Source organism: Choloepus didactylus, chromosome 1 (assembly GCF_015220235.1).
Source record: "Choloepus didactylus isolate mChoDid1 chromosome 1, mChoDid1.pri, whole genome shotgun sequence".
In the NCBI taxonomy this organism is placed as follows: Eukaryota; Metazoa; Chordata; class Mammalia; order Pilosa; family Megalonychidae; genus Choloepus; species Choloepus didactylus.
The window spans coordinates 241,896,389-241,920,690 of record NC_051307.1 but is presented as its reverse complement, the minus strand read 5'-3'; the positions used below and the strand labels follow the sequence as shown (position 1 = coordinate 241,920,690).

The following is a 24,302-nucleotide window of genomic DNA, read 5'->3' as shown; positions in this document are numbered from 1 at the left end:
TTAACGCTGTGGTATTCTCTGTCCCCAAGACTCTAGGGCTTAGCAATTTCACACCCTGTGCAATGACTTAGCTGGTTCTTTGCCCAGGCACCCATCCAACTCCACCTACAGATCCAGCCCCACCCCAGGCTCAAAGATCAGTCTTCCAAAATGGGTGTTGAAAGAGCCCTTCTCAGTCACTTGGGGACTTAGCATCAAGTCAGCAGGTATCTGAGGAGCCACTCTGACCTCATTGTGCACCAGTTTTGGGAAATTGGTGACAGCTTTATTCCTGAGATCAAATTCTAACACCTTACATCCCAGTTATATGAATTGAGCTCTAGACTTGTGGTTGGCTCCTGAGTTCCTACACTGACACCTGGAAGAGCCTGCCTTATTCTTGCTAGCTCCCTCCAGGCACCCAGTGACTGGACCTTGCTGTCACTACCTGCTTGTATGCAAGCACCCCCATTTCTCTCTGCCTGCAGATAGAGGAGCCTATCCCCTCTCTTTTGTAGGATCTCCATAAGCTCGCTCCCCATCTGGATGAACACCTCTAATTCTGCCTTCCTTCTTAGTTTCTAGGATAATTGGGCTCACATTTCCCATTGTTAGGTTCCAGACACCCCCAATCTTGCATTTCCTGTCACTGACCCAGTCCTGAAGCAAGACTCTGATGTCTGAAAACCTGAAACCATGGTGAGCTCCTGGGAAGAATCACATCTGGAATTCTCATCACTTCCCTTACAGAACAGTTGTATCACATTTGATCACATCCATAAGAGCTCAATAACTGATTATTTTCTTCCATCCACAATGTTCTTTCCAACCCTAGGCTTTCCTATCAAACGTATGAGTTTCCAGGAGTGAGGAATATAGAAAGAACATAAGGGCTGAGAGTCAAGAGAACTTACACAGAACACAGCGTTCTGTTATGAACTCACTGGGTGAATCTGAGCAGATCAATTGTAAAAAGGGAGGTTGAACTAGATGAGAGATTTTCAAACTTTTTTTTTTAAAGCCTGGGATCCTGTTTTTTAAGGGAAATTTATACAGAGATAAAAGCACAGAGCTGCAATGGCTGAAGGGCGTCAGGAGTCCTAGATCCCTTCTGGTGGGAAGCCACTGACCTTTAATAGAGCCTGTGAAGCTCAAGGCTGGTTTTCTTTGCTGTTGGGCTAAGAACTCCCTGAGGGCAGGACCTGGTTTTCTCTGCCTACCTCTACCGCTTCCACTCAGCACACATCAGTACACCACACATAGCCCTGCCATCCCACTCCAACACCTGACTTTGAAACCACTTCCTCAAGCCAGAGGTGGTAACTCTGGAGACAGTGACAGTGACCCTGTGGACAGAAAGAACCTCACCGGACAACCTTCGTGCCATTCCGGAGCACCTGCATATCCACCGCATAGGTCCCGTCTGCATGGGCCACCAGGTTGAGCTCTGAAAATCCTGCCTGGAAAAAAAATGGTAGGGGAGTAAGTCCATGGTCCTGACTTTGCCAATCCTCCACAAAACGACGGCAGGAGCAGCAGTGGCTGCGTCCCCACCACCAAACATTCATTTACACTTTTCAAAGCATTTCCAGGTACTGATCTCATCTAATTCTTATAGCAACCCTATGAGGCAGGTGGGACAGAGATAATTATCCCCATTTACCAGAGGAGGAAACTGAGCCTCCAAGCAGGTAAGTGACATTTCTGGACAAACGAACCTTACCATTGGCAGAGACAGGAGCAAAGCTCGAGTCTTCTGTCTCCTGGCCAGCATCCTTTGCGCTGCCTCTCTACAGAGCAAGAATGCTCACCAGGGCAAACATCCCCTCTATCAGTTTCAACATAAAAGCACTAGGTTTTAGTTTAGGCAACTGGGTTTTAGTTCTTCTCTGCCCCCAACTAGCTGCCTAAGACATGAAGCAAGTTACTTGTCCTCTCTGGGTTTCTATTTTCCTCATCTAAAAAATGGGAATAATTTTTATCTACCCTGCTTATCTGATAAGTTGTTTTAAGAACTGAATGTGGTAAGAGATAGGAAAGTACTTTGTAAATCATAACACACTGTATAATGAATAACAAGTAACTCTTATTATTACATAGAAAACACATGCATTGTTTAAACTAGGTCTCCTCGCCCTCAAATGGACACAATCATCCATTTATCATGAAGCAAGGAATAAAGGAAGGTAAAAACCAGGCCATCTCACCCTATCAGAACTACACTGCATTAGAACAAGACGTTCTTTTCTAGGCTACCCCTGCGGTGTAGCCTCAGGGCCCAGGTTAGCACACCTGAGTGGCAGACAGGTGCTCCCCAGGAAAACACCTTGCCACACCAACAACACAGAGGTTAGCCAATGTCCTAGGGAGACACTTCTTCTTTTTTTTTTTTAATGATAATTTACTATACATTGTCCTCTTCCTTGCTTTTTTTTATTCATTTTATTGAGATATATTCACATACCATGCAGTCATACAAAACAAATTGTACATTCGATTGTTCACAGTACCATTACATAGTTGTACATTCATCACCTAAATCAATCCCTGACACCTTCATTAGCACACACACAAAAATAACAAGAATAATAATTAAAGTGAAAAAGAGCAATTAAAGTAAAAAAGAACACTGGGTGCCTTTGTCTGTTTGTTTGTTTCCTTCCCCCATTTTTCTACTCATCCATCCATAAACTAGACAAAGGGAAGTGTGGTCCTTATGGCTTTCCCAATCCCACTGTCCCCCCTCATAAGCTACATTTTTATACAATCGTCTTCAAGATTCATGGGTTCTGGGTTGTAGTTTGATAGTTTCAGGTATCTACCACCAGCTACCCCAATTCTTTAGAACCTAAAAAGGGTTATCTGTATTGTGCGTAAGAGTGCCCACCAGAGTGACCTCTTGGCTCCTTTTGGAATCTCTCTGCCACTGAAGCTTATTTCATTTCCTTTCATTTCCCCCTTTTGGTCAAGAAGATGTTCTCCAGGAAGACACTTCTTAAGGTTTTCCTTAGCCTCGGGACCCTGGACTGTAAGAGGGTCCCAAGAGTTACACTTCTTGCCTCTCTGCAGACACCAAAATTATGAAAAGGAATTGGGGGAATTAAAAGATGCAGCTTAGAGTATCATCCCTCACAGAATGAAAAGCTCTAGGGAAAGGGAAGGGGAGAGGAGATGGATACCCTAGAACCCAGTGATGGGCACCATTCCACTCAGCAGAACTGGATGGTTCACTCTGGGATGCCAAGAGGGCACAGTGACGACGCAGACGCAACTCTGGGCTTTGGGCTGATTACCTGTTCCACTTTGATATCATAATCTCCAAGGACTTTCTTGCCCCGAAAGCATTTGGCCCTAGAGAAAGGAAAAAAGACACACATAAATTAGTTTTGTGCAAGTGTTTGAGTTCAGAGATTTACTATCACAAAGGACTATGGCAGACAGAGCCCCCAAAATGAGTCAAGAGACCTGGGTTCTGACCCAAACTCTGTTATTTGATCACTTCCTCTCTTTTAGCCTTAATTTCCCCATTTATAAGGTAATCCAGAAATGTCTTTCACTTTCATGGTTTACGATTTTATGATAACACCCACAGCCTTTTGGCTACTAAAAAACCAGAAAGTCTAGAAGTAGGAATTTCCCTAATGTTTTTCTTGGTAAAGACTATGTCAATCTTTTAAATCTCTATAGTTTCCTTATTTCCCTGATCCTACCTTTCATTCTGATTTTCTAGTTGATTTCCACCCTTGGAATTTTAGTTTTTAAAAACACTATTACTTTACCTCTTCGTATCCAACTTCTGAGAAGGATTTGAGGCAATCTGTAATTTAAAAAGCCAATATAACCAACAAAAAGTGAATGAGAAGGAAATCATTATGCCAGGGGAAAAAAAGGATTGGGGAGGGGGGTGCAGTGACTGAGGAAAGCTACTACAATTGAACACAAAACTTATTCTGTGTTTCTGAGCAGTCAAGAAAATAAGTCAAGCTGAGTTAATATGGTACTTCTTATTTTCCTATTTTGTCATGGATCTAGAGGAAACTTGCTTTGTAAGTGGACTATGTTTATGTTTATATTTATATACATTCCTACTTTGCCCCTAACCTGCCCCCACTATATTTTCTTATCTGCTCATTTAGGCTGGTTCTTCATTTGTAAAAAGGGTCCTTCCACACCACACCTGTTAGCCAGGTCAGGCTTTGGCTTTTCCAGTGCTTAAATTTTCAAATTGGCACGTTTTGCTGGAGGCTTTTTGGAGGTCCCTCCCCAAAATAAAGGAATACACCAATATTTATTGGGGATCATATTCTGGATTTGTGTGCTAGCTGCCTTCAAGAACATCTCATTTAATCCTTATAACAACTTATGATATAGGAAGAAGGGTCTTCACTTTAGAGATGAGGAAAGCAAGATTCAGAAGAGTCTACATTCTAATGCCGTATTCAAGGTCACATGGCAAGTCAGTGACAGAGCCAGTATGCACATCCAAGTCTGTAGGATTCTGAGTCCAGTGCCCTTCACGTTGCACAGTGCTGTCTCCCTCTGCTGATTCATTCCCTCCATCCCCACTCCCACTGCTACTAAAACTGACTCATCATGTGTTTTTGGTTGCATTTTTTTTCCTCTCCATTTTCCCTCTTCCGCCCAAATGGGACTTAATGACACTTTAAGCAGTAAGCTACAAATACTTCCTACCCTGGTTCCTGTCAACTACCTAAGACGAGGCCAGGCTATTTCCTTTCCTCTCTGGGTTCTGGAACAGCCGGTTCTAGGAAGTTGTCATTTGTCCTATCCAAGTCCCTGGCCACCCTTGAATTGCTCCTCAGAGGCACTCAGCCATCCTGGAGTTGGATCACTGAAATCCATCTCCCCACCTTTGCCCCAGTTCCTTACTAAGCTTGCTCAGCTTGCTTCTGGGACCCTGATCAACATTCATGGCTCAGGCAGGCCTATGGGGCAGGGTATCCCATCTCTTTGACTACTATTTTGTTTTATATACGGGTTTAAATAAAGGATTCTATACACGGCATTATCACTGATCTATAGATCTGGGGCTCTGTAGGTCACTGTCCACTACTATAAAAAGGCGGAGCTACAGTAAATGATCCATGGAGCTCTCTCAGCCCCATGAATCTTTGCCTAGAGATTCCAAGTCAGACTCTTTCTTTCATGTGGCGTGTCTACCTTCTCATCAGCAATGATTTTCTGATGCTTTCTCTCATCTTACTGACTCAAAATAGCTTTCCCTTGTGAGGCAAGACTCATAGACATTTAACCTCTCATTCTGTACGATGCCTTGCATTTTCAAAGCACATTCCTTGCCTTATTTATCCTCACAACTCTGTGGAGTAGCCAGGACCAATAGCTCTCCCCATTTGACTGATGGGGAAACTGAAACACAAATCAGTTAAATGAGATGCCCAAATCACAGAAAAGTTCATAGGAGTTAAACCTAGAAATAAGAGTTGATATCAGGTGCTAACATGCTGCCAAGTTTTCTAATTCACCCATTTTATTTTGTGGCCTTTGAACAGTGGTATTCAAGTATATTTATAGATTCTGGCTGGGTTTATCTGCCACCTCCTGCATCTGCCCATTGACCAAGTTGGCTAATGAAACTGTTTTCATGCCTCCCCCCATCCGCATCTCTCCAATTATTCTAATGCCTTTTCCTTAAGGTAATTTGTCCCGTTGGAAATCTTAGTCTGTGTTTCCTGGTCCCAGGTCACTGAACTCTCTTGGCTGAGCCTCAATCTTGTGGAAAAGGAGCCAAGATGACAAGCAAATGGGGCACAGAGCCCTCTTCTGGAGAATGAGCACCTCCTCACAGCTCCTGGCCCTTGGACATTTTGGTTCCAGGTATTTTCATGAAAAATTTTGTAACTTAAAAGCAAGTAACAAAAGTACTTCTAAATAATAAGAGAACACTGGTAGGAGGCAATGTGCTAGAATCCAGAGTATGTTCTGGAATCAGTTGGTGGTTTAAATCTGATTTCTACCCTTTCCTGGCAGAATGACCTTAGGCAAGCAGCTCAAAATGTTTAAAAAGTATGTCATATGGTTAGAGTAATCAATCAAATGATCTTCAAAAGTACATTCAGGAATAACATGAACAAAATAAAAGTTTCTTCTTCCCCATCCTTCTCTCATCACACATAATCCACATTCTCAGTTTCAGGCATACCCTTCCAGTGGGGGAAAGATGTTTGGGTATATCTGCATACATATATGCTCCAAACATATACATCCAAATGGCATCATGCTACATAAATTCTTCTTTTTTGAACTTTGTTCTTCTGCACTTAAAAATACATCTTATTGATATGCTTTCAGCATATACTGAGGGACCTTTATCTTTTCAATAGTTGTATGAAATTCTATTTTAAAGGTATGAAATAATTTAACCATTTTTTTTTGTTGTTGTTGAACATTTAGATTTCTAGTTTTTTGCTTGTTTGTTTGTTATTACAAAATGCTATACTGGTTGACATGTAAGAATAAAGCCATAGGATAAATAGTTCACTGCAGAATTACTGACCCAAGGTAACAGAGCGACAGTTTTTCTTGGTAACTGCCTAACTGCCCCTTACCCAAGAAAATTATTATACCACTCTCACCAGTGTCCAAAAGTTTGGAAAAGTTACTTCACCTCCCTTATTTCCCCCCACAGACCTTTGCATAAACTGGGCACAGAGAAGGTGCTCAGTAAAGACTTTCTGATTGGCAGTCTTGTCAAATCAATCTCAATCCATCCCGTGTTCACTCCTAAACAGAACCCAAGTTATACATTCTTGAAGCACAGACTAAAAATATCTATGATGCCTGTTTTGTCAATTTCCCCCTATTGTAACATTTTCTTAACAAGCCTAGCAGCTGAGGATCTATGTGAGTTTAATGGCTTTCAGCTTCCTTGATCCACCAGGTAATGAACCATCTCCCCAATTGCAAACATGACCAGAAGCCTCCAGAGTTAACTCTTCTTAGTCAAGGCAATGAATACTTTCATCAATTCCCATCCACTTGCCCTCTAGGGCTTGTGATTGTCAGGCTGAGAGCAACTATGTCGGAGACTTCTCTGCTAATGCCACTTGAAAACCTGGCTCCTCCCAGGCAAGCCCTGCATAAGTATGTCCCTCTTTTATTTATGGGATAATGGAGAAAGAGTTCCAGAAATAAGAGCCAGGGTAGCTGAGTTCAGGCCTAGTTCTACCACATCTCAGCTGTGTGACTCTGGGCATGTAACTACCTCTCTGGCCTCAGTTTCCTGATGTACAAAATAGGGCCAATAATAATTTTAATAATAGTGAACACTCACTAAGCCCTAAACACACTATTCTAAGTGTTTTATGTATTTGAATTCATTAAATAACTGCTCACTGGTTGTTGTGAAGACCTGATGAAATCAGGTAGGAATAATTGATATGAAAGTGTTTTGAAAACTGAAATGCTATACAAATATAAAGTATTGCCAGCAAAATGCAACACCCATGTATGTGCCAGGTATTATGCTGTTTTACTATTACCATAGCCAATGTGGTTTCTTCCTCTTGTGAACTTGTATCACATTTATTGTCTTGCAAACAGCCTGGAGTGTAAATCCTCCCTAGGTGACTGAGATTTGTACAAGGATCAAAACGTCAAACTAGAAGATGAAAACATTAACACTGCATTTGCAGGCTCCAGAAGGCATTTAGAGAGAAGACCTTCTGGGAGCTCCAGAAATCAGTTCAGCACCTAGTAAATGTCTACTACTAATGTAGACATACATCTTTGGGAAGGTGCTTAGATTCTGGCTCTCACTGATCCTAATTCAGACTTGAACTTCCGGCCAAGCAGCTCAAGGCTTCAAGAAGTTAGAAAATAAACTAGATATAGGAGATTCCTGTTGCTTACCTTACCCTTCAAGGGTAAAAATCAGGCCTGCCTGTCTTGGAGAGTTTGTGGGCGCCTACCGCCACCCACTGGCAAGATGTGTATTGCAGATTCATTGTAGTCCCAGCTCTGCCACCCTTGAACCAGCAAAATGGCCACAGACTCCCCTGGCAAAGGATATTCCTCCAGGTGCTTATTTGCAGCTCTGACAAACCATGCCAGGAGATCAAGTGTCTTTTCTGAAAGTATGCAACCATACACAGTCAAGCTGGATAGCTGGCTTTTTGCAACCTGCAGAAAGAAAGGCCATGGTTTGCCAGTCAATTCAGCAAAAATCTACTGAGCACCCCCAATAGTGAGTGCTAGGGATGTAAAAAAAAGCATTAGTAGTTGCCAAGTTCAGAAGAACACACCTACAAAAGGAAACCGATATCTGTATGGTTAATTGCTAGGGTACCTTTCAACTCTAAGATTTCTAACTAGGATCCACATTCTCACTTTTCAGTCTTCTTCTTAAAAAAAAAAAAGTAAAATATTTAAAGATACATACACAAGGTAACAACAACAACGTTTCCTATAGCACAGAAAGACGTAAGTTTCCTCTTCCTTCAAGGAGCTCACAGGTTAGTGCGGAGACAGAAACATAAATAAAAGACTAATGCAGGGTATAAGCTGCAACCAAAGAGTGAACAGGGCACTATGGGAATCCAAAGGAGAGAGCAGTTCTCTCTGCCTGGAGAAATCCAGGAAGGAGTCCCAGAGACTGAGTTGAGTCTTAGAGAATGAGTAGGAATTTGCCACATAAGAAGGAAGCAGAATTGAAGGGTGAGTGCAAAGGCACAGGGGCTTGAGTGAGCTGAGCATTCAGGGTACTGCCATGGTCCAGGGACTAGAGGAAAAGGTACATGTTGGGTGTTGGTGGAACTGTGGGAGCTGAGGCTCCCGGGAACAAGGCAGGTGGGCAGAGGGCTTTGCATGTCAGGCTGAGGCTTGGGCTGAATAGCTGGTCTCCACAAGATTTCTTCAAGCCTTTTATTATGGAAAATTTTACCCTCAATAAAGTAACACTTTGTCAATCTTGTTCCATCTATTACCCTTGCTGTTTTTGTTGTTGGCATAATTGCTGGAGTGTTTCAAAGCAAATCCCAAACATCATGCCATTTCTCCTGTAAATATTCATGTATCATCTCTAACTGGTAATGACTTTTTAATTTTTTTTTATTTCATTGTGGTAACATACATAGAACATAAAATTTCCCATTTTAATCATTTTCAAATGTACAATTCTGTAGTATACGTTACATGAAAGATTTCGAGCAGAGAAGTGACATGGTCAAATGTACCTAAAATCTGAAAGGCCATTTTGCTGGATTGTGGAGGCGGCTGGAAGGAGCAAACCAAGGCTCAAGGAGATCATTTCAGAAACTGATGCAGTAACTAGACTTCAGGATTGGCTATTTTACTGGTATTTGGCAAACCAAAAACCATTACAAAGATCTGGGCTGTCAACTCAATCACTTGATTGATTAGATCTGGGAATTTAGAACTTAAGCTGGGAAAGACAGTGACAATAAAAAAATAGGATATGATGAAGTGATAGAGGGTGGTATAGGACACCCAGTGTAAAGATTCTAAAACAGAGAGCTAAAATAGTCAGATGGGGCCTCGCATTGGTGAAGGGATTCTTAACTCAAATGTGGCCTTGTTACCGAATTCACAAATCATAATATTTTCTTTCAGTATATGGAGAAATTTCTGTTACAGAGAACTGGTTTAGGAATAAGAAACAAAGAAGAAGTAGACACTTTTCTGGATAAAGGTAAAGTTTTGTGATTGGTATTTGATATTATTAATTCAATGATTAAGTTGTTAAATCAAATGCTCAGCAACTAAAGCACTTCTTAGAGAGCAAACTGCATGGTGTCATAGTTAACACTCATATAAATGATCTGGAAGAGAGTGCATGGGGAAATTGCCAAGTTTGCAGATGGCATTCAGCTCTTCCAGGGATTAAAATGACAAGCTGATTAGGGACAAACTGAAAGAAGATGTGGAGGTGGGCAGAAAAGCGGCCGATGAGTTGTAATGTGAGTAAGTGTAAGGAAACACATTCAGGGAAAAAAATCTTATCAGAGGATCATGAACTGCAGTGCTCAACTATAATCCAGTAAAGGAACCTAGAATTACAGAAAACTGTTCCCTGAAAACAGCAAAGCTGTGAACTGTCAGACAAAAAAAAAAACCAGAAAGATCAAGAGAGAGAATGGTTAAAAAACGCTGGTTATCATCAGAAAGTTTATTGGAACAACCCAGCATAGAGATCTCTCAGTCTTCTCAAGCCTCATCTTGCATAAGCCGTAGGACTTTTTGTATTTGTGAAACAGGGTATCAGGTCCACTCATCTAAATTCAAATGTCATGACAAAAGTAGAAATGGTCCAGAGAAAACAAAGAACAAAATGAAAAGGCTCTGATTTTAGGAGAAGCTAAAAGCAGGCATCTTCTTTGGTCTGTAAATGTAAAAATCGAAAGAGGGCAAGGGTGTGAGAGGAAGTGGGAGAGGGACCACTGACTTCATACAGGACCACTCATCCTCAGATAACCCAAATTAATCCTCAAAATATTTCAGCCCTTACAGGAAGGAACAGTTTCTCCATGTTATTGGTCTTACAGGAAAATGAGGCCCAGATAGATTGTGACTTGCTTAAAGGTGGCAGCTGGTAAATGGCAGAGCTAGTAAAATTAAATTCCAGCTCTTCTGATGATCCAGTTTAGAGACCTATAAACTCTATTCATCTTTGTATTCCCAATGTCTATCCTACTGTTTGATACATAATAGATGCTCAGGAAATGATTATAGAATTATTGAGTTGAATACAGTTAGATGCTTGGAGCTTAAATATCAGAGAACTGTGCTCATTTTGATACTAGTGTCCTGGATTCGAAGAACTGAGTATGCCTCTCACTTATACTTGGGAAAGGTATCACTTATCCTTCTCCAGAGTTTATGAAATTCCATTAGGGGTGATCTGCAGGGGGGCTTCAACAGCCTGAAGTGGTAGATGAAACCCCTTAAGAAAAACAGCAATCCCAAAGCTCTGAAAATAACTAATTTCTGAGTAAACACCACAGCTGTGAGTCCAGCTGGGAACAGCAAATCAATTTTTCTGAAAATCTCTATTTTAGGGGAATAATTAAATGATGCAGTATCACAAGATAACAAGATTATCAAATACAGAAGGAAAAACTAAAGAATCCTGTAACTCAGGAGAACACATGATTGGAAGATTAGATGCATTTGTCTGTAATTATAATGAAGCTACAGAACAGAATGCTTTGGAGTCATGGGACAGATTCTCTTTCCATGACCAGCTTATAAAATTAAATCAAGCTGATTTGATATTGAAACAAAGTAGGTCAGTTATAAAGTTTGCTTTGGAGAAACATCAGGCAAATACGATTTTCAAAATACGTGGAGTTATTTTATGCCATATAACAGGGTTCCTAGCATTGACTGAGCTCAGGTTTACCTCCAGTGTAAGGTCACAAATCACACCCACAATCGCCATACTGCCAAAGCTGCAAGTTACCGTCCTTTTGTTGCAGTCTAGATACAAGGAAACGTCCTCTGTGATCTGGCCCACTCTTCTCTTTCAAACGTAACTCCCACTATTTCCCCACTGCCAGATTTCTGCAGGGTCTTTGTGTGAATTTAAAAAAAGGCACCCCTTCCTCTGGAAGGACACACCCCTGTACCAGGTCATTTGGCTTGGCGAGCGGCATGTGGGACTGGATTTCAGTGCCTACTTGTCTCCTTGGTCAGATGTCCTTGTGCAATGAACAACCTGCACAACCACATGCAGGACCCCTGTCCTACTCCATCTACCATTCAGTCACTGTTCCCAACTACCTCTATTGCCCCCGTCCTTTGTTCACTTAGAAATCACCTTCTTCAAGGTCCAAAACAAGTTCTGCCTCTCTTATGAAATCTCCCCTGTGCTCCCCCGCCTGCAGTGGTTCCTCCTTCCTTTGGAAGCCCCATTCACTTGTGAACTTTAAATAGGCACAGCCTTGTCCCATCCACTGACTTCTGTGTGTGTCTCTTCTTCCCTGCTGTAAGAGAAGCCTGCCAAGGGTATACACTGCCATACACCTCCTTCCTGTTCCCCAACCACTCACCCTGGCATCACTGCCGGACACAAAGGACACCCCTTAATAAAGACTATTGCTTGATTCCTGGTAGAGGACACTTGCCCACCTAGAACTTGAGGGAACACAAACTACAATACATAAAACAGCATCACACAGGAGTATATAATACTGTAGACTCATCAAATGCTGAAAACCAGTAGCCATTTACACTGACCAAGACGGCCTCTGCTTCCCTTTAGCATGACTAAACCTTAGACAGGCTTCTCCCTGACTCCAGCCCTGAGCTCCCTCTCAGCCTGGCCCTTACACTAACCAGGTGCCCAAGAGGCTTCTGAGGAGGAGTTCTCATCTCCCTCTTCCTCTCTCACCGTCCCTTACAGGTTCCAGGTAGCCTAATTATCACAAAGGAAAACCTTCCTAACAAAGTGGTCCTAACTGCAACCTCAGTAAATCCCTCACCCCTCCCAGGGATCAACCCCCCTGTCATCCTTGGGTATTTTTTCACCAGCCCACTCCAACCCTTAGACGCTGGCTACTCTTTGTTTCCATGGAGTTGAATTCTACTCTGTGTGTGTGTGTGTGTGTGTGTGTGTGTGTGTGTGTGTGTTATATCAGCCCCTCAATAAAGTCATCCCTGCCTGTTTAGCATTGTCCATTGTAATTTTTTCTTTGACAACACTTTTCAGCTTCCTGGCTCAAAAGCAAGAAAGAGTACCTTCCCCGCCAGGTTAAAGAGAAACAGGGTTTTCAGGCCAGCTCACAAATGTTGCATTTGAAGCAACTGCTGAGTGGCACAGTGGAAAGAGCATGGGTTTTAGCGCCAGACTAACCTGGGTTTAAGTCTCAGGTCCTCTACTTACTCTCTGAACTTGGGCTCTTTTAGCACTTTGCGTCTTCATCTATAAAATAAGGATAATACCTACTTCTGAAGTTTGTTGGGACTAAATGACTCTGCCTTCAACATGTTCCTCAAACACACTAAACTTATCTGCACCTTTGTGGCTTTTTCTTTTGCTGCCTGAAACATTCTCCCCCAGACCTTCCATGTCCTGCTGCTTCTCAACATCCAACTCTCAGCTCAAACAGCAATTTCCTCCTCGGGGAGGTTTTCCCTGACTACCTGGGCTAAGGTAGTGCCCTTGTCTCCCAGTCGTTCTCTATATGTTATCTTCATAGACGTTATTTCTATTTTGAAATGTCCTTGACTAATTGTTATCCATCTCCCCAGCCAAAATGTAAGTTCCATGAAAGCAGAGACCTTGCTGTCATGGTAGTCACTGTCTCTAGCCTATGCCTAGTTCTATTATAATGCCTGACACACACTGGGTGCTCAGTACCATTTGCTGAATGAATAAATGTGGTAAGTAAAGTATCTAGCATAGCACAGAGTCACACCTTAGATCCTTTTCTCCTCCATTTTTTTGTAAAATTCACTGGGTAAACAATATGCCTGTGTGGGTCCTGTGAAATGGAGGACGTTTCAACAAAATGGATTTGTTGTTACAATGCTGATCGGGCATTTATAAATACAGACAGGAATATAGCCAATTACTCCACTGTGCATTGAGATAATCCTCTATCTTAATGTTGAATTTAGGTATAAACCAACATACCAGTTATTGAAAAATGTATACATTTTATTGAAATGTACTATACTTACAATCATATTATGAGAAGTTAGCAACAACATAACATTCTGTTAGACTTCTGGGAGAGAAAATTCTGCTTTGGACCTTTTTACTTATTTTACTTATGAGGAAACTGAGGTTCTGAGAGAAGAAAAATGACTAATTCAAGGTCAAGCAGCCAGTTAGAAGCAGACCACATTCCCTTTCCATTTTACCATGCCACCTCCTTAAAGCAAAGAAGGTAACCCTCCTTTAAATCAAAGAATAGTGGAATTCAGCAGACGGAAATCTCTGAGTGGATATTACAGGAAGTAGGAACTGAGGAGCTGATCTCCATTGTGAGATCCAGTATGATAACAAATGTAAACAGCTAAGCATTATAGAAGTGTAAGGGAGTTTTATCTATTTTTATCATTTTGTGATACTCCATCATCAGCACACAGATCATACAGCAAATTGCTGGAAGGAAATAAGAAATGAGCTCTACCCACATCCTGCTCTCATTTAGCAAAGGAGACTTGACCCTCTTTTCTTGGTCCAAATGTAAACTGTCATGCTGGTATTATCAGCCTACACACTACCATGGCTCAGAAGAAACATCTTTGGGTCTCAAGGCAACAACACTGTGGATTTCCAAATCCAAACCCAGGTGGCACATTCCATTCTACAATTTTCCAACTGGCACCAATTCAGGGGGAGATGTTATTTGCCAGAATAGGCATTAACATCTGCATTTTGGCAAACTGGAAGGACAACTGACACTGTCCAGGAAGGGACATGCTACAGGCTCCCGGATGCAACTGAGTTTAGCAACATGGAATCACAAAGGCTCTAAGTGGAGACCTGGATCTTAGAAGCTTTTCTATCATTTTCATAGGTGAAAAAAACTGAGGCTTTTAAAAAAATTTTTTTTAAGTGGCCCATGGCATGTGGGGGGAACTCCAGGGAACGTTGATGTCTTCTCACTCCAGTACACTTTCCCTTACACAGAGTTTAGCCCATAATTCTTATTCATTTACTCATTCAACAAAAATCTGGATAGAAGCCTTAATACAGAAGTGCAAAGATATATGGTGCCACTCCAGTTCGCTTCCCCTCATTGAATGTCTTTCCTTTTAGCCATCTCTAGTGAGCCATTTAAATGCTCCTCGCATTCAGCAAGTCCTAAGAGTGGTTTTAAAAACCAATCCAAACTGATTAACCTGAAAACCCAGTTCATTTTATCATTAGTGTTTGGACACACTCCTTTGAAAAAAAAAATCTATTATTCATTCCTGTTGTAATAAAATACATTCTACAACTCATTAAAAATATTATGATTCTCATTCATTTACTCATTCAACAAAGACTCATTAGATTAGGGATCTACCATTTGTCCAGCATTACACAAAGCATTGGTGAGGGTAGGGGAAGAAAAGATTTTAGTCCTAACCCAGCTCTAACACAAAGAAGAATAAAAATGAAATGTTAACAGTACAGTAGATTATTTATACTGAAGTCCAGGCACCAGAATTATATTGACAACTATAATAAAATTAATAATAGCTAATATTAAATACTTTGTAAGCACTCATAAGTCACCATGCTAAGTGCTTTATATGTCTTATTCAATTAATCCTCACTTCAATCATACTAAGATAGATAGCATTATCTCCTAATTTTACAGATAACTAAGGTACAGAGAGATTAAGTAACTTGCTCAGGGAAGGTCATGCAACTAGTAAGTGGTGGATCTGGGATTTTAAATCAGGCAATTTAACCACAGAGCAGATCCTTTTAACCACTTTGCATTACTGCTGCCTTTTTTTTATTGAATTCTTTATTCAAAAAGAATTTTTAAAGAGTGCCCATTAAAAAAATCTCAAAATTATACAAATAATATTCTAAAATAGTCACTTTTATGTATGCTTTTCTATTTTATTTTTTAGATTAAAGTTTTATAATTTAAAAAATGTTTGAGCATGGCAATTTCTATTACCATTTAAAAATGAATGCCTCCAAAGAAGTACGACTTTTGTAATAAAAACATAGTTTTAAAAATGGATACTGACACAAAATAGATACAGTTTGGTATCTTTCTTACTACTAATCACCCATTAGAAATGTAAATCCTCTTCTTTTTTCTTGTAGTGGTTTTTAAGAGAAAAATCTTTAAAATCTTTTCTTTACCAGCTTCTCAATAACTCTCCAACTCTTGAAATTAAAGCTTTCAGAATTTCTTTTTAGCTAAGACATATACATTTCTTAAACTCCTTTATTTCTTTTCTCATACCTTACATGATAAAACGTCTTTTAAAATTCATCGTGTTCTTTTAGAGTTAGGATACCTAAACTTCAAAAATATCATTACTCTAGAACAGATAAGATTCCAGGCACTCTTCATAATGATTTTCTATTTGTGCTATAGTATATTTATAGTGATTAGGGTGAAATGGGGAAAATTTCTCAGAAGTGGTGAGTATTTGTGTTAATTTGTGTAGTTTAGGAATTCATCTGGATTGCATTTTCTTTATTTGTAAAGGAGGGGATTTTACCACATGGCTTCTTTCTTTTTCAGGCTCTGATAGCCTAGGAGTTAAACAGTAGAACTTCAACAGGAGATGTGGAAAGGGCATTTTACATGAAGTGCTTAAATAAAAGTTTAGCAGCCTGAGAAAAACGCAAAGCCCTGCTGAGAGGTGGTGCTGTTAGGGTGTAATATAGGATATGATATGGCAGAGGGGAAGTGACAAGCATTGGAGATAAGCCTGAAAAGTGGGATGGAGCCAAACAGAAATTCCTTGCTCTCTGGTTTGCCAATGACCCCCAGAGGGGCCTCTGAAGACCTAAGGCCTGTGGAACTGATGTCTCAGATTCCGGGAATGATGAAGCAGAAAACTTGACAGTACTCCCATAACCTCTAGAAGAGAGATGTCTACATGAATCCTGTTTAGTTCCCAGATTCCAGACTCTACTTTGGGGGTTTTCCTAAGATAAAGCTGAAATCCTGAGGCCATGAGTAGCTTCCCTCTTTGTATCAACAATTTTGGTATGTAGGTGTGTTCACCCGAGTGGCTTAAAGTCTCCAATAGAGAGTCTGTCTCTTTCATTCATGTGTACGAAACTTAGACTAGGAAACGAAAAGTAGATCATCAAATCCCACCCCCAGGCAAGAATCTACTCTACAGTGTTCATAACTAAGAGTCATCAGAGAAATTAGTATTTCTCAGATTTTTTTGCCCCCCAATTTCAAACAGTTGATTTTTAAAATGGGCCAAAATTTGCCATCTTATAGCTTATAAGATGGTTCTGGCTCTGCCCACATAAAACTCCCAGTCTGCTCCTTTCTTGTACAGACCCACCCTGCTGTGGGGGACAGTGAAGAGGCCCCCTTGACACTACTGCTTCAGTCTACAATGCCCTTAGTCTTTTGAACATTCCTCATATGGTACGGTTTTCAGTTTCATCCTAAAGACTTCCCTTTGAAAATGCTCCATTTAAATTCTTAGAGCATGACAGTGAAGTTGGAGCATGAATTTAATGAAATTCTTCTGGATTGGACACAACAAACCCGAGTAAATCAGGAAGTATTGGAAGTTGGATAAATCAGAGATTTTATTCAGTGTAGCTTTCTCTGACCAAACTACAATTTAGGGAAAACATGATCTTGGAGAAATGCAATTCTGTCTGTTTCTTTAAAGTAATGAATTTTAATTGAACCCAATGGTAACTAAATTTCTGCCATCATTTTATCATGCCTTACTGTGGAAAAACTAAATTTTAATAATTAGAATCTTTAAGCAGCCATAAACATTTCTCCAGATTTAAATTCATTATTTATCTAAATGAATAAATATTTCAAGCATACAGAAATCTTTAAATACAAGAATAAACACCTATTTATTCTTCACTGAACTTTGTCAAATCTTAGTATTTTTCTATATTTCTTAAGATTTTTTTAAAAAAAATACAACATTAATATACACTGCTGAATTCTTGCACATTCCTCCCCAATCTCCCCTCTCCCCAGGATAACTATTCTGAATTAATGTTTATTAATTCCATATATACATTTATATAGTTTTACTACATGTATACATATCCATAAGCTATGCATAGTGCTGTTTTGCTTAATATAAGTGGTGCTATTCTGTGTGTGTGTATATATACATGTCAAAACCTGCCTTTGCCCATCCATATTATGTTTTTGACATTATTTATGGTAATACATAAAACTCTGGCTCATTTACTTTTTTTGTTTGAATGTTCCACAATTTATGTGTCTATTGTCCCAATTTTGGACATTTAGCTAATTTCTGAATGTTTGTTATTGCAAATAATGCTGAATTGGAACCCCTATGCAAGTCTATTCCCTTTAATTGTCTGGAAATTACACATTTTACATTTTATTTGTATTCTTTTTGTGTTTACTCCTAATTTTTTTATAACATGCATATTTTACTTACCAAAGTATAAATGTAATCAAACAATACAAAGTATGCTTTAAGACTGATCATTCCCCTCCTGTTTTTTTTTTTCTTCTCCTCCAGTAGCACATATTATTATTGCCCAATATTTTAATTTCACCTTGTTTTTATATTCCCCGAATTGGTCATTGTTTCTAATTTTATACAGTCACATTTTTTTCTTTTCCTTCTTTTAAAAAAATTTACCCACGTTTACCCGTTTCTCTGCTTACTACTGCTTTTTTACACGTCACTTCTTCCTTTTGGATTCAACTTCTGACTTCCTGAAGAACATCCACTTGTAGTAGTCTTTTCAGAAAAGATCTCTTAGAAGTAACCTTGATGTCCCTATTTTACCCTCACTCTGGAGTAAAGGTTTTAGCTAGGTGGAAAAGTCTATACAGAAGTGGCTGGTTTTCTCCTCTCTGCCATTGAGGACATTATTCCATTGTTTATTTTGCCATTGAGAAGCCTTATGCCTGTCTAATTATGATTCCTTGTAGGGTAGCTCTCTTTTGTCTTTATATGCCCTTAAGATCTATTTTTATCTTTAATGTTTTATGGTTTCATTAAAATGCATCCAGATGTGGCATTATTTTAGTTTATCCTTTTGTAATTTAATGTGCTTCCTAATTGATATCTTTCATCAATTTTGGAAAAATTTCAAACATTATCTCTGAATATTGTCCCTTCTCATTCTCTCTATTCTCTCCTTCCAGGTTATAAATGAACATATATTGTACCTTCTCATTTTATCCTCTGTGTCTCTTAACCTTGCTTTCATATTTTCCTTCTCTTTCTCTCTTTGAGAGGCATCATGGGTAATTTCAGCCTTATCTTTCCTTTCACCAGTTTTCTCTTTAGCAGTTTCCAATCTTTTGTTTAAGCAAGACTTTATGTTTTTAATTGTAATCACTATTTTGTTGCTGTTGTTTCTGGGAACTCTATTTGTCATATCTGCCTTTTTTTTTTTTTTTTTTTTTTTCCCATGGTATCTGGTTCTTTCCTCCTTGTCTTTAATCATTTTAAACACACTAATTTTATAGTCACTACTGCATTGTTTTATCATCTGAAGAGGGTTTGTGTTTGCTTCTCCTAGGCAACCCCAGGGTATCACTGGATGGGCATACTGTTTTTGTTCATTAATCAACTTGTGGGACCCCAAACCACGCAGGTAGCATAATGCAAACTCCAAACCCAGGTGAAGACAGATCTGTGGTTATGAATTCTCAGAGGGAGTCTTTTTTATTTATACCCAGAGCCTAGGCTGAGACAGACATCTTTCTAGTGTCTATGAATTAATGAGAAGATTTTTTTTCTATTCACCATTTTACTAAAGGTCCTAGCCTCACTTGTGGGTCTCAGCTTTAACTCCTGTGTTGTGAAGATCCAAGTCTTCACCTCTTATTGCTGTTTTGGTATTAAAATTCAAGCCCCATAGTTCCCATGACAGATATCTCAACAAGGCTGAAACAATCTCAGCTTATAGACTCACCACTCAGTGGTCTTCATTTTCAGCCTCTAGAGATTCCTTTACTTTCTTGCAAGCTCACTTATTTATTTTAAAGAATTTTGTTATTTTTTATTCAGAGTTGTTAGGAATGGTGGAAAATTTTCAGGTTATCGAGTTCAAATGACTGCTGAGAACAGAAGAATGTTCTCTTTTATCATCCAAAGTACTGAGGCACAGATAAGACGCTTAAAAGCCTACTTCAGTTCAATCCAGCAAACATGTAGTGGTCACTTATTATGAACAAGGCCCTGTAATATGTAATCTCTTTCCCTGCCCTCACAGAACTTGTAGTGTAGTGGTAGAAAAAATAGCCACACAAAATGTAGAATATAAATCAAATCATTATAATAGTACAAAAGTTATTTATTCACTATTCAAAAAACATTTATTAAGCATCTACTATGAGTGAGATGCTGTTGGATGCTAGAAATGGAAAGATAAGGTACTCATGCCTCTTTCTAGGAACACTGGCTAGTGTGGGAATCAGATACAGATAATCAAAATACAGTATGTAAATACAAAGGTAGAGATAGGCATTCTTTATTATGGGAGGGGCCTAACACAGCTTGGAGAGGTCAGGGAAAACATCTCGGAGGAAGTGATTCCTGAGCCCATGATAAATGTTAAATAGGAGTTAGCCAGGTAAAAGTGAAGGAAAGGATTGGGGCGGGGAATTCTGGGCAAATGAACAAGCATAAACAAAGGTATAAACAAAGTGAGAAACAACATGGTATGAGCAAAATTGCTTGCATACAATATGAAGCAGGGAATGATGAGAGATGAAGATAAAACATGACATTTCAATGGAGGGAGATTGCATAAGGTTGGATATCAGGAAAGGCTTTTGAAGATGGTGGCATTTAAGCCAGATCTGGAAAGATGAGAAGGATTTTGATGGGTGAAGAGGAGGAGGAGAAAGCAAAGCCTAAAGGTAGGAAAACACAGTATGTTTGGCACCCTGGAAGAAAACACAGGATGCATGAAGGGGACTTTGGGAAATGAGAACACAGAGGTAGGATCCTGCCAGACCACAGAGACCCTTGAATGATTGATGACTCCCAATAAAGGCTGAGATATATTCCCCTGGGTTGTGGCTAGAAGCCTGTGAAAAACAGAAGCTGAGGAAATTGCGGTTATAAACACCTATCACCTCCAAGGACTTGGAAGGCCCTGCAAGACACACCTGGCCATGGCATTCAGCTGCCTCTGAAATGCACAGCCAGACTGGCCAAGGGACAGGAAACATCTGTGCCACCATGGCCTGCCTGAATCCGCTCTATCTCTATCCTTCTTGGCACCACAAAAACTGAGAACAGAACAAAGGCTAAGGCAAGCCCCAGCCTGGGTCCCAGAGAAAAACAATAACAAGAGGGGGCCAACCTGATTTACCAGTGGGGAGGTGGACCTGGACACTGTCAGTTCTCATCAAGGAGAATAAAATAAAAGAACTCATTGTTACTGACTTGTCCCCATGGGAAATGAGGCTTGAAACAGTAAACTGTGGTTACAAGAGCATTGATCTGGAAAGGAAACCTGGGTTCTAACCCAGATCTTTCTGTGTGTACATGGAAAGGTGTTTCACTTTTCTAGGTCTCTGTTTCACCATCTGTATTGTGAGGGAATTGAACTAGATTAGTGGTTCCCAAACCATGTTCAGCAGAGTGCCAGTGTATCTCATTTTAACCAAAGCAGCTCCACTTTTACCACTGTTATATATAGGGTTCTTCATAAAACTTTATTTGAAAAATTCATTCAGCTACTTTTAAAAATCTGAAACCTCTCAGACTTAATAATCTCTAAGATCCTTTTAAACTCCAGCAATCTATGACTTTAGTTTCATGATAAGTTGCTATTAGGGGTGCAGCTGGGAGTTCCCATCCTGAGGTCACTTGGGACTGGGATTGCGTAAAGAACTCAAGGTGAGGGGAAGGTCCAGAGGGAGCAAAGGCAGGTGTGGAGGGGAGAAAGAGAGGAAATGAACCTGGGAGAAATAAGGAATCAAGAAAGAAGTAGGCAGTTGAGGGAGGCAAGTCTCAAACAGAGCCCAAAGCTTTCCTGACATAGGTAAAATCAGACAACCTGAAAGGTGACTGAAGAAAGGGCTTCTAGAAAGAACTGTGGAATATGTGTAAAGCTCTAGCTATATGTTTTCCTGCAAATATTTAAAACCACAAATAACAAGGGCTGCCTGTGTGTGCAACTGCAAGCAATGTAGCAAAAACTTTTGTTACAGAGAAAAATTACTGTTGGGGTAGGGAGGAGTGGGAAAAGAAGAGCTGGCAAGATAACCAGGAAAGGTTTATTTGTTTCTTTGTTCAATTATTAAACAAGTATCAAATTTCTGCTAGGAGTCAGAAACTGCTAGGTTGCTGGGATTACAGAAATGAATAAAATACCATCCTTGTCCTCAAGGAGCATAAAATGTAGAAGAAACAGACATGTAAGTAAAGTGAGATGGGAAGCTCAGTTCAAAAGAGCTGAATGTTCACAGAGAAAGAAAAACAGTGTAGGGAACACTAGCTGATTTCAAATAGTAGCTAGAAGAGAAGATTATTTTTTTTATCCTTGCCAAGAAAGAACACCTGGCACTTAGAAAGAAAAGAAGCCTGATTCTTGAGGGACCAGAGAAGGGGAAATAATCAGGACACTTAAAAGAAAACAGTGAGGACAGCAATGAAGATTAGAAAAGTCAGATTGAAAGGTGAGAAAAATGGAGATTGTGGAAGATCGTTTAATGTGTTAAATCTGCACTGCACAGTACAGTAGCCACTAGCCATGTACTGAACACCTGAAGTGTGGGTAGTATGAATTGAGATGTGCTGTGAAGTGGAAATACACATGCAATCAGTATGAAAATAAGAATATAAAGTATCTCAGTAACTTGTTTTATATTGATTATATCTTAAAATGAGAATATTTTTGGACATATTGTGTTGATTAAAATATATGATTAATTTCACCTGTTTCCTTTTATTTTTTTATTGTAGTTACTTAAAAATTTTAAATTTCATATAAGACTTGCATTTGCAACTTGCATTGCAGCATATTTCTACTGGAAAATGCTATGTGAAGCCTCACAAAGCCCATTGCTTGGTGACAGCATATCCCTATAGCCAACTCCTTAGGATACAACTCTTAAACGTCTTCACATTTTATATGCGGCCAACAGCATGCTATTTAATAGTCGTGAAGGAGGGAGGAAAGTGAAAAAAATTCTATTTTGCACCTAAATGCCTCTTTTATCATAAACACATGGAACTTTCAGCAAGCTTTTTCATTTTTCTGTGTCTGTTTCCTCATCTGTAAAATGGGATAAGATCATTTTCTACCTGTTTGTATTTTAATTTGTTTCCAAAGTTGCACATATAATATCTCACTTGAGTCTCACTATAACTCTGAAAGTTAGGCAGGGTCAAGATCATTATCCCCATTTTATAGATGGCAAATTAAGGCTAGAGAGGTTCTTTTGCAAATTGACATAAAACTGAGCTTTGAACTCTAAGGTCATTACTTCACACTGTCTCTCACACCATCAACAGTGACTTTCTGCTCTTGCTTTTTATTTAGCTTTTCCTGTACATGTCCCATCTCTCAAACCACATTAAGCTCCTTGAATGCAATATCCACGTCATATTCATCTCTGTAACCATAATAGCATCTAATACCTTCCCTGGAGTAGAGGCTCAGAATTAAAACTAAGTAGGGTGTGGCACAGAAAGCCAAGACAGAACTGAGAATTCTCGTTTTGAATCCTGTCTCTGGGGAAGATGCCACTAACTTCAGGCAAGAAGTTCCATCCTTTCCTATAAGGGCAAAAGGCAGAAAACATATAGACATGAGAGAAGATTCAAAACTTGACAACTCAAGTTGACTTGACAACTGCAGTCTCAAGGCAGCATTTTTAGCAGGTTATATAACAGATTCTGGCACTACCCACTCATATCATCCAGAGTGCTGTTGGTTCCAGTTCTTGATGTTATTTGGAAGGGTGGGCTGGGAAAGAGTTAGTTCTCTGGCTCTCAGAACCTTTGTAAACAATGAATGATGAGCTCTTATGTGAGCCAGCAGCACTGAGGGTGCAAAATCCAGAGCAGTATATCTGAAGTAATTTCCAGAATTTCATTGTAAATTTTGAGACCAGATTTAAACAGTATAGGACATTCCTTTTCTTTCAGACTATACCTTGGTAAAGGTAGAGCCTAAATCTGTCTTGCTTACTATGAATCTAAAGCACCTGGCAAAGTTTGTCACTCAATAAATATATGCCAAATGAATCAGTAGTCATTGCTAGAAGAAACGGCTTTGTAGTTTTCTATAGGAATAAAAGCTGGATCGAATGATCCCGTATTTGGAAGCTTTTGTGAGCAAGGAGAGAGAAGTCACAGAGATGGTGTATCTTGAGGATTTTTGTTTTGTTTTTTAATGCATCTATGAATGTCGAGAAAGGGGCATGGGGTTGTAACTGTACTGATTTTATGTGACTTCCACCCTGTAGTCACTCTACAGAAAAATCTTAGGCGGCATTGACAGTGCACTGACCTTTGCTTTCCCTGAGGTCAAACTTTTCAAGAATGCCCAAGACTGGAGGGCTTAAAGCAGTATTTGCAATTAATAACGAGAGCCTCTAAAACGTCAGGAATTCCTTTGAGCATCTTTTTTGTGGACGGTGATAGCTGTTTTTTAATGTCTCCTCCTTTCCTTTCTCCACGAAACACAT

At 39.7% G+C, this 24,302-nt stretch overlaps 1 protein-coding gene across 1 annotated transcript in view; it reads right to left on the bottom strand.

Annotated features, from left to right (window-relative positions):
• The window catches only part of SYN2 (synapsin II), a 169,533-nt gene that overhangs the window by 48,533 nt on the left and 96,698 nt on the right, over positions 1-24,302 (bottom strand). Inside the window, exons 2-3 of the mRNA XM_037802165.1 lie at positions 3,273-3,330; positions 1,348-1,439 (exon numbers count right to left, since the gene is read on the bottom strand). Coding sequence (XP_037658093.1) covers positions 1,348-1,439; positions 3,273-3,330 — 150 coding nt within the window. The remainder of the gene's footprint in view (positions 1-1,347; positions 1,440-3,272; positions 3,331-24,302) is intronic.